At 37.2% G+C, this 16,436-nt stretch overlaps 1 protein-coding gene across 2 annotated transcripts; it reads left to right on the top strand.

Moving 5' to 3' along the window:
• Window positions 1-10,376: 10,376 nt before the first annotated feature.
• Window positions 10,377-14,367, top strand: LOC126703461 (cysteine-rich receptor-like protein kinase 44). Of its 2 annotated transcripts, XM_050402415.1 has the most exons (7): window positions 10,379-11,292; window positions 11,551-11,676; window positions 12,155-12,285; window positions 12,474-12,684; window positions 12,811-13,048; window positions 13,191-13,341; window positions 13,779-14,367. In XM_050402415.1, exons 1-7 carry the CDS (start codon window positions 10,458-10,460, stop codon window positions 14,124-14,126), a joined length of 2,040 nt encoding a protein of 679 aa, XP_050258372.1. In that variant the 5' UTR covers window positions 10,379-10,457; the 3' UTR covers window positions 14,127-14,367. The 2 variants fall into 2 exon arrangements, with proteins under 2 accessions (XP_050258373.1, XP_050258372.1); XM_050402416.1 differs by lacking the exons at window positions 12,155-12,285; window positions 12,474-12,684 and having other exon boundaries at window positions 10,377-11,292.
• The last annotated feature ends 2,069 nt before the right edge of the window (window positions 14,368-16,436 follow it).

The following is a 16,436-nucleotide window of genomic DNA, read 5'->3' as shown; positions in this document are numbered from 1 at the left end:
GTATAGGTATGATGTTGGGGTGGCTGAGATCAAGGATGCCCTTAGGGCTAAGGTCCTTACCATATGTAGGACTTCCTGTGCCCTGATATGGGATGAAGCTCTCAACCAAGTCAAGATTGAGGCTTCTTCCATGCTTAGGAAAGCAGAAAGCGTTTACTAGCCCCTAGCTATACGCCCTTCAAGCTCTTTAGACTCTAAAACCGACCCAGCGTCCTCGAAGACAGGTGACATTCAAGGCAGCCTACCCAAAGTTCCTCCTGCAGCCAACACTCCTTCAAAGGGGGCAAAGCAGGCTGAGGACACTTCAAAGACAAGGGAGATCAATAAGGATGTAGTCCAAGGCTCTGGCTTACCTCCAATTGCTCCAAAGGACCCTTCAAAGGTTGAAGAGACTTCACAAAACATGGAGTTGGTATTGGCAACTCTCACCGTACCCCCAAAAGAGGATCCTAAGGATAAGGCCAAAGTGTCCTCCGTGGCAGCAAGTACACAACCTCCCAAGGACTCAAAAGAAAAACTTGTAATAAAGATGAAGTAATAGGTTGTCTTTTTTTTTTTTTTTTTCTCTTCAAAAATTATGATCAACTTGCCTCTTTGCATCTGATCTACCTTTTTTTAAGGCTGTTTATTAATGAAAATTATGGGCGTTTTCTTTCTTCTTTGTTGTGACTTACATATTGAAGTCAATATGATTTTTGTTTTATCTAACATTTAACGAAAGTAGTGATAAAATAGAATTTCTCTCACTAATCTACTCGAGTGACAGAAAATTTCTCCCATTTCATATGATCAGCAGCAATAATAAGTGAAATTTACTAAGTCCACCATCTTAGCAAGGGATAATTCCAATTTCAAGAACATACTTTATAACATCACTTGCATATAGGTTCAAATGTGCTATGTTCCTTACTTATTGGTAATTTTAAAGGAGCAAAAGGATAATCATCTCTTGAACAAATATAAGTAATCCTGTAAATGCTTTAAGTGATGCTCATCAGCATGTCATTATGACTCTTATTGTAGCGAATATCATTGCCGTTTGAAGTGGTTTTACCTGATATTGAAGTCATCAATAAGGGATACTAACTCACCTTAAATTTGTAATCCAAGAAGTCTTTAATAACTAAGACTTTGCCCTGACCCTTAGTGATTTAATAGAAAGCGTTGGTTTAACCAAAGTGTGTGGTCCGAGGAGCCAGGCACGGGCGAGATTTAGTTCAATACTTAGAACAATGATTGAAAGTTATCAATTTTCCCAAGGCATGTGGTTCGAGGATCCAGGCATGACCAATGTTCTGTTTGATTCTTAGGTAGATGTCAAGGAGTATTAATTTTCCCAAAGCAGGTGGTCCGAGGAAGCAGGCATAGCTAAGGTTATGTTTAATACTTAAAAAAATAATTGAAAGTTATCAATTTTCCCAAGGCATGTGGTTCGAGGAGCCAGACATGACCAAGGTTTTGTTTGATACTTAGGTAGATGTTAAGGAGTATTAATTTTTCCAAAGCAGATGGTCCGAGAAACTAGGCATAGCTAAGGTTCTGTTTAATACTTAAAACAATGATTAAAAGTTATCAATTTTCCCAAGGCTTGTGGTTCGAGGAATCAGGCATGACCAAGGTTCTGTTTGATACTTAGGTAGATGTCAAGGACACATGACAAACAATATAACAAACCTAAATAGGGTGAAGAAAATCTCCGTTAATAATAATATCTCCTAAGGTTATATACATTCCAGGGGCATGGTATAGTCTTTTCCTCTAGATCTTTAAGATAATATGCTCCAATCCCGTCCACTAATGTGATACGATAGGGCCCCTCCCAGTTGGGTCCTAACTTCCCCCATGCTAGATTCTTGGCAATCCCCATAACCTTTCTTAAAACCAAATCTCCAAGTGCCAGTGGCTTTAGCTTCATGTTAGCATCATATGCTTGTTTGAGCTTGTGTTGATAGTAAGTCAATTGGACCATGGCATTTTCTCTCCATTCTTCAATTAAATCTAGGCTTTTTTCCAATAGCCCATTGTTGCCGCTTGGAGAGAAAGAACTTGTTCTTAGCGTGGGAAACCCAGTTTCCAAAGGAATGACAGTCTCGACACCATAGGTCATTGAGAAAGGCATCTCCCCAGTAGATCTATGAGGTGTAGTCCGGTATGTCCAAAGGACATGTGGCAATTCTTTCACCCACTTCCCCTTTGCATCGTCTTGTCTTTTTTTGAGTCCACTCACTATAACCTTGTTAACAGCCTCGGCTTGCCCATTTCTTTGTGGATAGGCCGGAGTGGAATACCTATTCTTTATTCTCATATCGTAGCAGTACCTCCTAAAGGTTTTACTATCAAATTGAAGTCCATTGTCCGAGATGAGGGTATGAGGAATTCCAAACCGAGTGATAATATTCTTCCAAACAAATTTTTTGGCGTCCACATCCCTAATATTTGCCAGTGGTTCAGGTTCAACCCATTTGGTGAAGTAACCCGTGCCGACTAAGAGATACCTCTTATTCCCTGCTGCCTTAGGGAAAGGCCCTACAATATCCAAGCCCCACTGGGCAAAAGGCCAAGGATTGGTCATGGGATTAAGGACTCCTCCAGGTTAGTGAATGTTTGATGCAAATCTTTGGCATTGGTCACACTTCTTCACATAGTCTTGTGCTTCTTTTTGCATGTTGGGCCACCAGTAGCCTTGTGTGAAGGCCTTGTGAGACAGAGATCCACCCCCCATGTGGCTTCCACAAATTCCTTCGTGTAATTCTTCCAAGAGAAGCTCAACTACTTCAGGGTGCACGCACAACAAATACAGGCCTGTAAAAGATCTCTTATACAGTTTTTGGTCCTCAGACAGCCAAAACTGAGGAGCTTTTCTTCGCACCTTGTTAGCCTCAGATTTATTCTCAGGCAAAACATCTTCCTTAAGGAATAGCACAATAGGGTCCATCCAGCTAGGCCCCACCCTTATTTGGTGAACATGAACCACATTTCTTTCCATTTCATAAGGTTGGCACAAGTCCTCCACAAGGATTACTCGAGGCAAGCCCTGTGCTAAGGAGGTTGCCAGTGTGGCAAGAGAGTCTGCATGTGCATTCCTACTTCTAGGAACTTGTGATAAAACAAAAGACTTAAATCTAGATAGTAAGTGTCTAACCTGACTCAAATATTCCTGCATTCTGGGATCTCTTGCCTCCAACTTCCCTTGGACTTGGCCTACAACTATCCTTGAATCAGAGAATATCTCCACTACTTTTCCACCTATTTTCTGAACCATGGTCATCCCTACCAAGAGAGCTTCGTATTCGTCCTCATTGTTTGTAGCCGAGAATCCTAATCTTAAGGATTTCTCAATTGTGATCTTTTCTGGGGATAGTAGAACTAGCCCCACTCCAGATCCTCTGTGATTAGGTGCACCATCAATGTAGACCTTCCAAGACAAAGGCTCTTGTGAAGAGATTACGCCAACCGATTTTCCATCCATGTTTTGCTTTTCTAATTTATCTTCTGATGGGGTCTCGACAAACTTAGCCACTAGATTGGTGAGGACCTGACTTTTGGCAGAGGTGCGAGGCATATATTTGATATCAAAAATCCCTAGGATTGTGCTCTATTTTGCAATTCTCTCTGTGTAGTCGGCACTTTGAAGTAGAGATCTGAGCGGAAGTTGAGTCAAGACAACCACCATATGTGATTGGAAATAATAAGGGAGCTTATGTGTGCCATGCATCACAGCCAAAATGGCCATTTTAAGTGGTAAGTACCGGACCTCGGCTTCTTGTAGTGATTTGCTTACGTAATAGATTGTCCTTTGCATGTCACTGTCAACATAGATCAAAACTAAACTTACTATGTGGGAGGCAACGACGATGAAAGCAAACAAAACCTCGTCCACCTCGAGCCTTGACATAATGGGCAACCGAGAAAGGTACTCTTTCAATTGCTGGAAAGCCAGGCACACTCCTCGGTCCATTCAAAACCCTTCCATTTGTTCAATAGTTGAAAGAAAGGCCTACACCTATCTTCTGATTGAGAGATGAATCGGTTTAAAGCAACAGTCTTCCCAGTTAACCTCTGGACTTCTTTGGGATTCTGAGGTGGTTGTAGATTGTTGATTGCCTTAATTTGGTCAGGGTTGACCTCAATCCCGTGGTGTGTGACCATGTAGCTCAAGAACTTCCCTGATCCAACGCCAAAAGAACACTTGGAAGCATTAAATTGCAGCTAATGTTTTCTCAAGATATCAAAGATATTTCCAAGGTCATTAACATGCTCGGATTCTACCTTGCTTTCTACCATCATATCGTCAATATAAATTTCAATGTTTTTTCCTAACTGTGGCTTAAACATCCCGGTCATCATCTTCTGGAAAGTTGTCCCTGCATTCTTCAAACCAAAGGGCATCACCTTATAATGGTAGTCTCCAACAGGAGTAACAAAAGATGTCCTCTCTTGGTCATCCAAGGCTAAAGGTATTTGATGGTACCCCTAAAAGGCATCCAAAAAACTCATTCGAGGATGGCCCACCGTTGCGTCCACCAGTTAGTCAATCCAAGGCATAGGGAAAGGGTCCTTTGGACAGGCTTTGTTCAAGTCTGTGAAATCTACACATACGCGCCACTTCCCAGTCTTTTTCTTTACCACTACAGTGTTAGCTAACCATTCAGGGTAAAAAACTTCTTTAATAGCCCCAGCTTGCTTAAGTTTCGTCACCTCATCTTTAACAGCGTCTGAGTATTCCTTAGACGAACGCCAAGGTGGTTGCTTCCTGGGGGTGACCACTAGATCAACATTTAGATGATGGCAAATGAAGCTTGGATCCACCCCCGGAGCTTGATAAGCATTCCAAGCGAAAATATCAACGTTCTCCTTGAGAAATATCACCAACTCCTCCTTCTCTCTAGGTGGTAGCTGAGCTCCAACCTGAAAAATCTTTTTCAGATCATCACCTATGGTGAATTTCTCTAAATCTTCACATTTGGCCTGCTCGGCCAGTCCCTTTGCAGATAATTTTGGAGACTTTGATTGCTATCAACCTTTCTTAATCATAGCCGAGGACTCAGCTGTTGGTTGATGCAAAATTGCAGACACGAGGCACTGCCTAGCCATGGATTGGTTCCCTACTAGCTCCTCAATCCGGTCTCCGGACGGATACCTAACCTTTTGATGCAGAGTTGAAGAAACAGCACCCAAGGTATGAAGCCAGGGACTGGCGACAATTGTCGTGTAGAGGGAGTATGCATCCACCACTATGAAGTCCACTTCCACCACTTTTGAGCCGGCCTATACGAGCAACCTAATCTGGCCCTTCGAGGCAACAAGCTTCCCATCAAAGCTTACCAGAGGTGAATCGTACATTGTCAGGTCTTCAGGCTTCAAATTCAGTCTTCTGTACAAGTCAGGATACATGACTTCTACACAACTGCCTTGGTCTACCATTACTCTCTTTACATCATACCCCTCTATCTTGAGGGTGACCACCAAAGCGTCATCATGTGGTTGGATAATTCCAATCTTGTCTTCATCTGAGAAACTTAGCGAAGGTTGGATTTCCAGTATAACCCTTTTTGGCTCAGAGTTGGAGCCCTCAGCTGGTAATCTAGCTACAAAAATCACCCTAGAAGGGCAAGAACCCGTTCTCCCTAGCGCAGCAAAAATGACATTGATTGTACCTAAAGGGGGCCTTGAAGGAGCACTTCCCTGAGCCCCTACCCTTGATTGATCTCTTTATCCATTGGGTCGATACAAAGATTGTTATAATCTCCCTTTTTTACCAGTTGCTGTAGATGGTTCCATGGCGTTCGGCAATCCTCAGTGGTATGCCCCTGCTCTTGGTGATACAGGCAATGAAGGCTTTGGTTGAGACTCAAAAGGTCTCCACTCATCTTGTTCGAACATCTGAAGTATGGCTTATTCTTGATCTTCTCTAGAACTTGATGCACTAGTTCTCTGAAGACAGTGCTCACCACTTAAGAAGTTGCAGGTTTAGACTGTCCAGCAAAATCACTTCGGGCTCTGATATTAATGTAACAGTCCGACCTGAAATCCCTCCTTTCCTAAGGGATAATCTTACCCTTCCCCTTATTCTACTGTTGGTCCTCTTCAACCCTCTTGTACTTGTCAATCCAATCCATGAGTTGGCGTATACTAGTGACAGGTTTCCCAGTCAAAGATTTCCTTAAACCATGCTTGGCAAGTTGGCCGAGCTTGAAAGTACTGATGGCTACATCCTCAAAATCACCATCTATCACGTTAAACATCTCCCAATATTTATCCGAATATGTTTTTAGGGTTTCTCCTTCTCTCACGGACAAAGATAACAAGGAAGCCAAAGGTCAAGGAACCTTGCTGCATGTAATAAAGCGGGACCCAAACGCTTGGATGAGTTCCTTAAAGGAATCAATGGAACCTGCCTTCAGACCGTCAAACCACCTCATCGCCACAGGCCCTAGGCTAGATAGGAATATCTTGCACATTAAGGCTTCATTCTTGGAATGTATAGCTATCCTTTGATTAAAGTGACTAACATGCTCTATAGGGTCTGTTATGCTGTTATACAAGGTGAATGTGGGTTGAGTGAACCACTGAGGAAATCTCCCTCCCTCAATCCAACGGGCGAAGGCGACTTGGAAATTTGGTTGAGTACTTTACTCATGGCGTCATTTCCCAGGCCTCTCAAAGATGAATTTCTGTTTCGACGTTCATGGCAGTAGTCTTCATCATACGAGAAGGACTCGCTGGGGGGAGTCCTTGACCTCTGTCTATAGTCTCTATCCTTCTCATCACTGGAAGAGTAATCAGAGTTTGAAGGAGCTTGCTTTCTGTGTTCATAGCGTAAGCTTCTCTTTAGATAATCAATCTCCTTCTGCATGTTTCTGGAATTCTCTTCATGAAAGACATGGCTTTTACCTTGAGATTGACTCTCACTAGAGTGGGTAGTGTGTACACTTCCCTCCTGGTCTCTCTTTCGTTCAAGTTCACGGAAATGATCTTGATGTTGAGACCCCGCGGATTCTACTTGGTTTGGACTTGATCCTACCATCATTGAACATCAAAATCACTATCACACCAGTAATCCCCATAGACGGCGCCAATTGTAGGGACCAGATTTTAGATCCAAGCCCAAAGTATGAATGGACTTAGGCCCAAAAAGCCCAAAACAATAAATTTGTAGAGAATGGGTTAGAAAAATTGGGCTTTAGTTAGCTGAACAACAAGTTAGGTAGGTTTGATGTCAAAAGAATAAAAATACACGAGTGTATGCTGAAGAAAAATCGTCTCGATGAAGTCCGAGTACACTGGTTTTTATATAATGCTCTTAGGTAATGTTACAAGTTTGATTCTCAATTGCTACAGTGCTTCTTTCCTCCTTTTTCCTCGATCCCCTTTCTCACTCACTCCTTCTCATTTTATACTGTCTTTCCCTTTCATCTCCACCTTCCACGTGCATTCTAGACGGTTGGTTTGGATACTTGTCCTATCAGCACTCCCCATAAGTCATTATGTAGTAGTTGTAAGGCTGGAACCCACTGTTCATGCATCACCTCCATATTAATGCGGCCAGAGAGTTAGTTGCAGTGCATTTAATGCAGAGGCAATAGCTTTCACCTAAGATATTTTGGGACTCCTCCTTATCTGATGTTTCTGCCATGCTTGTCCGCTCCAACTGAATTTCTGGGATCGTCACTTTTGCTGATAAACCATCTCTTAGGACCTCGGCTTTGTTTAGCCAAGGACTCCTTCATCCTTGGCACACTCTCTTAAGCTATTATGACCAAATCCCACATTTTTATTCATCAACACAGTCTCCTTTGACGATGACTTCTCCTCCTCGGGTAGATCCATGTTCTCGGCTTGGGCCACAGGCCCAATATATGAGTAGATAATGAACTCTTGGGCCCAAGTGCCCTACAATACCAAATCAAACATTGGCCTCTCTTATTATTGGCCCCTGCAAGTTATTCACTTTTTTTAAATTGAGAAAGAAATTGAGGAATAATTTTCTTACGACAATGCAGATATAAATTGAAATTCAAAAAAATTTTACTTAAAATTTTTTTTTCCCAATATTCTAGGCCGTCACTACTGTCAAAAGATTAGATAGTTAATATCTGGTTAAATTACAAATACCACTATATTTGTGGTTTACCCTTAAAATATGGAACTATGATATGTTCTATTTTAAGACACTTACCTCTCTTGTAATTTTTTTTTGAAGCATTTATCTCCCTTGTAATTTGCTAATTTGCTTTATAAGACATTTCTGTTAATTTATAGAATTTGATGGTGTGGCAAGTGCGAACAATACCCCTTGGAAAGAATTAAAGTAAAATATTGTTCTACTTTAAATCTAATGTCTTGTAAACTTACAAAAACTAAGGGTCGGTAATAAGTCGGACCAGCCCATTTTTACTATGCCCATGGGTTAGATGTGCCGAGCATGGCAGGATGTCGATTAGCGATGATCCCAACTCAAGAGAAAAATCCAAGCCCGTGGCCTAACCCATGGTATGCCCATTAGGCCTTTAGTGGGTTCTCCTCCCTCGTATCACAGGTTCAACCCATCCTAAAAAGTTTTCTAATAAATTACAGGTTGATGGGTTGAGCTAGCAGGCCAGCCCAACGGGTGCCGATAGGCAGAATAATATGTCCACAACTTGTCCCACCAAACTAGTGGCCTACCCATAAGACTCAATAGTATCAAGCTCAGCTGCCCATTAGCGGGTGGGTGGATGGGCTATTGAGTAGGACCATGGATTGTGAACTTTTCAGTGACACTTAGTACAAGCTCAAATGAGGGTTGAATGAGAAAGCTAGAGAGATAACCAAAAATGTGATGATAGAATAATTTTTTTTTTCTTCAATTTTTTAAAATAATTTTTATGTGTGATGTTGGTACTTGCTACATTATCAATCCTGTTAAAATTAACACAAAGGGCTCATAAAGCAAATTATGAGGGAGGTGAATGTCTCATTAAACAAACCACAAATGGAATTAAGTATCATAAAATAAACTACATAACACTTCCATATTTTAAGGGTATACCATAGGGTATGTGTAATTTACCCTTAATATTTTTTTACCATAACTATATAAATATATTATATGATTGTGTATTCATTCTATTTTATTGAGTATTATTAATTGCACACCTCTTTCCACACTTCTTTACATGAAAAATTATTGCTTTCGTCTTGTCATATATTGTCATAGAGGTTAGGCCTTAGTGCAATCACAAGTGCCTTTCATTAGAAACGATAGGTCAAGGGTTCAAATTTAGGAATCAGCTTCACAATAAAAAATATATATTAAAAAAAAAAAAATTAGGATAAGGGTGGCTGCCTATCAATCACCTTTCCTATAACCCAAAATAGTAGAAGTTTTGTGCATCACTTACGCTCCACTTGAGGCATTAGTTTGTTTATATATAAATAAGACTATACAGCTATTTTTCCCTAGATCATATGGTAATAGGGGGACCATAAGTATAATATAATACAACATCGTCATTTTTGACCATACAGCTATTTTCCCCGGGATCATATGGTAATAGGGGGACCATAAGTATAATATAATACAACATCGTCATTTTTGACCATACAGCTATGCCCTTTTTTGACCATTTTTGACCATACAACATCGTCATTATATTATAATATAATATAATATAATACAACATCATCATTTTGTTGAAGAAAAGGTTTTGCTTAGGATATATATCAAGGGAAAAAAAATAGTTTTCTTTTAGTACCTATCTAGCTGCGGAATATTGTTCGTTATTAGCTCTCCCAGAAGGACTTACGTGGTAGGCCAATTCCGCTTATGCCCTTACAATCTTGCACTCACCAAACAGGAAGTATATTTTTGCATATAAAGATTGGACACGTTAGTTTGGAAGAAAAGCAATTGAGAAACAAATGATTGAATGCAGTGATGGTTACAAGAATTTTTTTGATGCTGTTTCTTAAGAAACATAAATTATACAATCTAATAAAAAGAAAATTTTATATATTGACAACAACAACAATAAAAAAACATGCAAATACATCAAATTTACAATTGCCTTCTACGAGTTTTCATATTTTGAAATAATTACATGATAGTCTCATATCAATGCTACAAGTTACATTTCTTTTAATGTATACAACTAAGTAATCATTCATCCACTGAATGTAGAACAAATTATGGAGCAAAATTTAATTTTGTTAACACAAAAAAAAACTGAGAGTGTTCCCATATTTTTTTTTTTTGAAGAATAGACAAATAATTTTTTTTTAAAATTATTATATATAAAAAGAAATAAAATTTCAGGTCACCACCCTAACCTTAAGGTGGCGCCGCCCTGGTTGAATGTTTCAAAATCATGGACTTCCTGTTCCTCAAAAGTCTTTACGCGGCCCACTAGCTCATCCCTCTCTCTAAAAGCCTAAACGATATGTAAGTTTCTTCACCCAAGTCTTGCCTTAAACGCATGGCAATGGTTTCATCAATACTTCTCTTCCTGTCTGCCATTTGCATATTCATTGCTCAAGCCTTTGCTCAGCCAAACTTCCTATACCATTTCTGTTTAGACAAAGGTAACTACACAAGCAAAAGTACCTACAATGCAAACCTCAATAACGCACTCTCCTCCCTCTCTTCCAACACTGAAATAGACTATGGGTTCTACAATTTTTCTTATGGCCAAAACCCTGACAAAGTATATTCACTTGGACTTTGCAGAGGAGATGTTCAGCCAGATATTTGCCGTAGTTGCCTCAATAATGCTACAAATCTTCTCCCTATGCTTTGTCCCAATCAGAAGGAAGCAATAGGATGGTATAAAGATTGCATGTTACGCTACTCATTCCGCGACATATTTAACATCATGGAAACTAGTCCTTCTTTCCGTATGCGGAACAAAAATAACGTATCAACCAATTTGGATCAGTTCAATCAGGACCTGAAGATCTTGTTGGACAGCAAAAGAGTTCAAGCTGCAGCAGGTGGTTCTCTTCGTAAGTTTGCGGCGGGAAATGCAACAGCACCAAACAATCAAACACTATATTCACTTGTGCAATGCACACCTGATTTGTCCGAGCAAGATTGCAGTGATTGTTTGGCTTGGGCTTTTGAAAAGATTCCGCAATGTTGTGGAGGCAAGCAAGGAGGGAGATATATTACACCCAGCTGTAATATTAGGTTTGAGGTCTTCCCCTTCTATGTCGCCAAAGCTGCTAATGCATCTTCACCATCACCGTCTCCATCACCACCACTAGTACCATCCGTATCTCCTCCACCATTGAACAAAACCGCAGCTGCAAAAGGTACCAATGAATTACTTGCTTTGCTGAATGTTGATTGAAGTATAGTTATATCTTAAAAAAATGACATTAGAAATTTGTATAGAAGCAAATAAGGTCAAAAGCTTACAACTCTTTATAAAGGTGTCCTTTTTTTTTTTTCTTTTTTTCTTTTTTGGTGAATTATAAAGGGGTCCTTGTTACTTTCTTATGTATCCACTTGAAAATTTTAACATAAATCTGTCAGAGTTTTTTATGTAAACATATTTCTGGTTTTTGCAGGAAAGGAGAGTAACAAATCTCGAACTGTCATGATCATAGTTGTACCCATTATTTCTTTTGTGGTACTAATAATAATCTCCTTCTGCATCTACTTAAGAGTCAGGAAACCAAGGGAGAAACCACAAGGTAAGTAAAATAATTCTTTAATTAATTTCTTTTTTCTCATCCAAAAATTTGAATTATTGCAAAGATAATAACAAACAAAGTTAGAAATTATGTGCTTGTTTACATAGATGTGCTTCCTAAAGTTCTCAGGTATGGGTGATATTTGTGGGAGTAAAAAATTCCACTTATATTTAGAGCCTATAAGGACAAATTTCCCAACAACTATTAACGTAAAATACGACATAATTTGGGGATTTCTTTTTTAATTTTTTTAAATTTTTCATAAAATGATACTATACTAGAAATTAATAATGATCAATGTGTTCCGTCAATAAATTGACTTGCACTAAAGCAAACAAAAAGTTATTATATACTAAATAGACATGAGTTTCCTATCTAGAAGATTTTGATAAATAATTAGTTTTTAGAGGTCATTGCTGTTGCATGAATGTATTTTAAATTGTGTTGGTTTTAAATAATGCACTAATGTCTTGTTTAGGCGAATATTCTACGGATGAGATCAGAAGTGTGGAATCTTTGCAGTTAGGCTTTGGCACTATTAAAGTTGCAACAGACGACTTTTCTGATGCAAATATGCTTGGAAAAGGCGGATTTGGTGTTGTTTACAAGGTAAACCTAACATTATCAATAGCCTTAAAATGGATAATTTAATGGAAAGGACCAGCCTCATGATTGAAGTAGGGTATTGATTCAAACACTTTCCCTTCCACCCCCACCCCAAATTGGAAAAGTTTGTAGTTAGGATGCACATGTTAAGTCCAAAGGGTTAAATATGTTCTAATCTAATACGGTTTCAGGGTAAACTCTCTGATGGACAAGTTATTGCTGTGAAAAGGCTTTCAAAAAATTCTAGTCAAGGAGATCTTGAATTTAAGAATGAAGTTTTGTTACTGGCCAAGCTTCAACACCGAAATTTAGTTAGACTCCTAGGATTTTGCTTGGAAAGAATTGAAAGGCTTCTAATTTATGAGTTTGTACCTAATGGAAGTCTTGATAACTTCATTTTTGGTATGATTTTACTTCTACCTTTATTTCAAAATTATATTCATTGTAATTTATTTTGATTACATGTCATTTGTGGATAGATTTTCTTCACATTTTAGTCCAATATAATATATTTGATTGACTATGTAGATCCAATCAAGTGTGTACAACTGGATTGGGAAAGACGCTACAAAATCATAGGAGGCATTGCACGAGGCCTTCTCTACCTTCATGAAGATTCTCGACTTCGTATTATTCATCGAGATCTTAAAGCAAGCAATATCCTATTAGATTCAGAAATGAATCCAAAAATTTCAGATTTTGGTATGGCAAGATTGTTTGAACTTGATCAAAGTGAAGGCAATACAAGCAGAATTGTGGGGACCTAGTAAGTATCAAACCTTTTTTTTTTTTTTTTTTTTTGACAATCTAGTAAGTATCTTACAAAGGTATAATTTATGTTTACATTGTACCAAAAGAAACAATATGAAAGGCTAATAGTATTGTTAAAAATAATTGTGAATGTGCAGTGGATATATGTCTCCAGAGTATGTAATGCATGGACAATTCTCAGTAAAGTCTGATGTCTTCAGCTTTGGTGTGCTATTGTTAGAGATAATAAGTGGACGAAAGAATAGCTCCTTCCGAAATGGAGAGAATATTGAAAACCTTCTAAGCTATGTAAGTACTTTTATTTTTGGGTCTAATGGCACATACACCCCATAAGTATGGAGTGGTAGATCGGACTACATGTTCAAATCCCTCCATGTGGTGGGGTGGGGGTGAGGGGATTAAATGGCTCAATAGGAGTGGAAAAAATTTGAAACAATACCCTTTTATCTTTAGGATGTGGAGTATCAAGTATTCTACTTGTTGGCCTGTACCTATTAGTATGTCACTAATATTGTCCATAAAGTTACAAATTATTGATGTAGCTTGTATAGCTAGTTGGCTTTATACCAAATGCATAGGAATCTAGCACAAATGAAGGATGTGGAGGTTAAAGGAAATGAAGAAATACATCAAGTTGTGTAGCCCAAATATATTTCTTTTTAAAACACAATAAACTAATGTTTTCGTGATGAATACTAAATTAGTCAGTTTAAATTATCTTGCAGGCATGGAAAAATTGGAAAAAGAGTACAGTTTCAAATCTTGTAGATCCCACATTGAAGGCAGGCTTGACAACCGAAATAATGAGATGTATTCACATTGGATTACTATGTGTTCAAGAAAATGTAGTTAATAGACCGACTATGGCATCTGTTGTTCTCATGCTTAATAGCTACTCTATTACTCTCCCAATACCTTCAGAACCTGCATTTTTTATGAATAGTGGTACTGAATCAAACATTTGCTTGCAATGGGAGCATGATTCAAGGTTGACAGAGTCAAATCAATCTAAAAGTAGCTCTGTCCAAGCTTCGATAAATGATGTGTCAATCACAGAGCTATCTCCTCGCTAGTATTTAATGAATTTGAAATGTAATACTACTATTTTCCTTATTTATTTATTTTAATTGAAGAATACACAATATATGAGTTATTGATGATACATTAACAACGTAGCATTCGTTTCAAAACTTGAACTATTTAGTGACCCAAAACAAAATTGGTGTAATTTATCCATTTGTTCTTTCTCTAGCTCTAGTCTTATTCAAGAAAACAGAAAGCTACATTATGATATACCAGTCTTACTGTCTCCAATTTCAATTTTTCTATTTGAATCATATAGTATAAAATTGAATTATGAAAAAAAAGATTTGATATAAAATTAATATTATATATATATATATATATATATATATATATATATATATATATGTATTAAAGATATTGTCATGTGATGTCTTGTAATATTTTACTTATATAGGATGGTAATGGCCTTTTTTTTCATGATTCCGTATTACTGGATTGAAATTAAAAGTTAGTAATTTTGGTGATTCTTAAAATAAATAAAACATGGTAATGTTGGGACATTGATTTTGCATAAGATTTAAAGTGTGGCAACATAAGGGAAAACTAAAGAAAGGGGAAAAAAATGGAGTACTTTTCTATTTTTCATTTCTTGTCCCTATTTTTTATTGTATTTTTGTTGCCTTACTTAAATGAAATAATTCCAATGAAAAGATTTTTATTTTCTTAAAATTTTCAAAATAATTGAAGTAAGAAACTATTAATGATAAACAATTAAAAAAAAAAGTATCAGTTATTGCAAGCCTACTTAAAAATCAATAACTCTATTGTCTTCAGTCAACAAGAACAATAAAATAAAATAAAATCAATAAAAATTGTAAAAAAATAAAATAAAATTGTGGAAAAGATTGCATACCTCTAACATTACTCCATTTAGATGCCATTCCATGTGCCATACGTGTTGAATGGGATGGGGGAGTCCACTAAGACCAGTACACGTGTACGTTGACTACCATTTTTGAAGTTTACAAAAAAGTCCCAATGGTGTAAAGTTGAAGTAGGTGAAGTAAGACTTGGCTTCCCTAACATTTTGATAAACTAGTATTTAACTACTTATTTCCATGATTATGAACTAATTTGATATGAGAAGTATAATGCATATATTGAATATATGTGATAATTGTTGCTATTTAGTAAAGGTAAGAATAAAATAATAGGAGTCTTTTAGTTCAATTAACACCTCCTAAAGTCATAGGGTTCAAATCAAACTACCCTCAACTATCAAATTATAAAAATAAATAATAAATAGAAACTTAAGTGTAATAGAGGCTAACATAATGATGGCTCTCTGTAATAGGTCAACCATGCAAGTCCTATATATAAAGAAAAAAAATTTATGAGCAAATATTTCAGAGCTAATCTTTTTATTTATTTTTATTGATATCCTAATCGAAACTTTATGTTCAACAAAATGAAGGGGAAAAAGGGTATTTATCCCTAGTTTGAAAACTATGTAGCAAAATGCTCATGTTTTGAAATTATTTAGTAAAATGCTCATGTTTTAATTGGAACTTGATTTCAACAAAATCAAGTTTTGTGAAAAACTCAATATCTTCAAAATTAAGTTTTATGTATATTTTTTAAGTAGAACTCGACATTAACAATGTCGAGTTCAGAATTCCACTTAAATTTTCAAAAAATTTTAAGTGGCAAAATATTCATAGAACTCGACATTGGTAATGTTGAGTTCCACCTGTAACTCGATTTTGTTAATGCCATGCTTATATGTTGTATCTCCTCCCCTTATAAAATAAATGGGTAGTTGTGACCACTGGGGTAGTTGGCCTAGTAGTCATGGGCTCATTTCTAAGGATTTGGGAGATGGAGGTCCCAGGTTCAATTCTCGCAATAGAAAGTGCATGAAAAATAACTTCATGCTCACTGGTTGTTACTTATAGTGTGACACAACACTGTGTTTTATCTATATACTCACATTTGCAATTATGAAAACATAATGTGTTTTATCCTTATTCATTTATGTTCTTTCTCTTCCTCCCCATGATAATCTTCTTTTAGGAAAAATAATTAATTTTGTTATAGAAAATTCCCAGTGGTGTAAAATTGAAGTAGGTGAAGTAAGACTTGGCTTACCTAAAATTTTGATAAACTAGTATTTAATTATTTATCTCCATGATTATGAACCAATCTGATATGAGAAGTAAATGCATTATATATATATATATATATATATATATATATATATATATATGTATGTATGTGTGTGTGTGATAATTGTTGCTATTTAGTAAAGGTAAGACTAAAATGATAAGAGTCTTTTAGTTCAATTAACACCTCCTGAA

The sequence above is a fragment of the Quercus robur genome, chromosome 10 (assembly GCF_932294415.1).
Source record: "Quercus robur chromosome 10, dhQueRobu3.1, whole genome shotgun sequence".
Lineage (NCBI taxonomy): Eukaryota > Viridiplantae > Streptophyta > Magnoliopsida > Fagales > Fagaceae > Quercus > Quercus robur.
The sequence above is the reverse complement of the archived record's forward strand: the minus strand, read 5'-3'. Positions and strand labels throughout refer to the sequence as shown.

Bases quoted from the DNA above. Each gene is read 5' to 3' on its own strand.
- LOC126703461 (XM_050402415.1), top strand. From the start codon at position 10,458: ATGGCAATGGTTTCATCAATACTTCTCTTCCTGTCTGCCATTTGCATA. The intron at 12,286-12,473 runs GTAAACCTAACA...ATACGGTTTCAG, and splicing joins GATTTGGTGTTGTTTACAAG to GGTAAACTCTCTGATGGACA. The intron at 13,049-13,190 runs GTAAGTATCAAA...GTGAATGTGCAG, and splicing joins AGCAGAATTGTGGGGACCTA to TGGATATATGTCTCCAGAGT.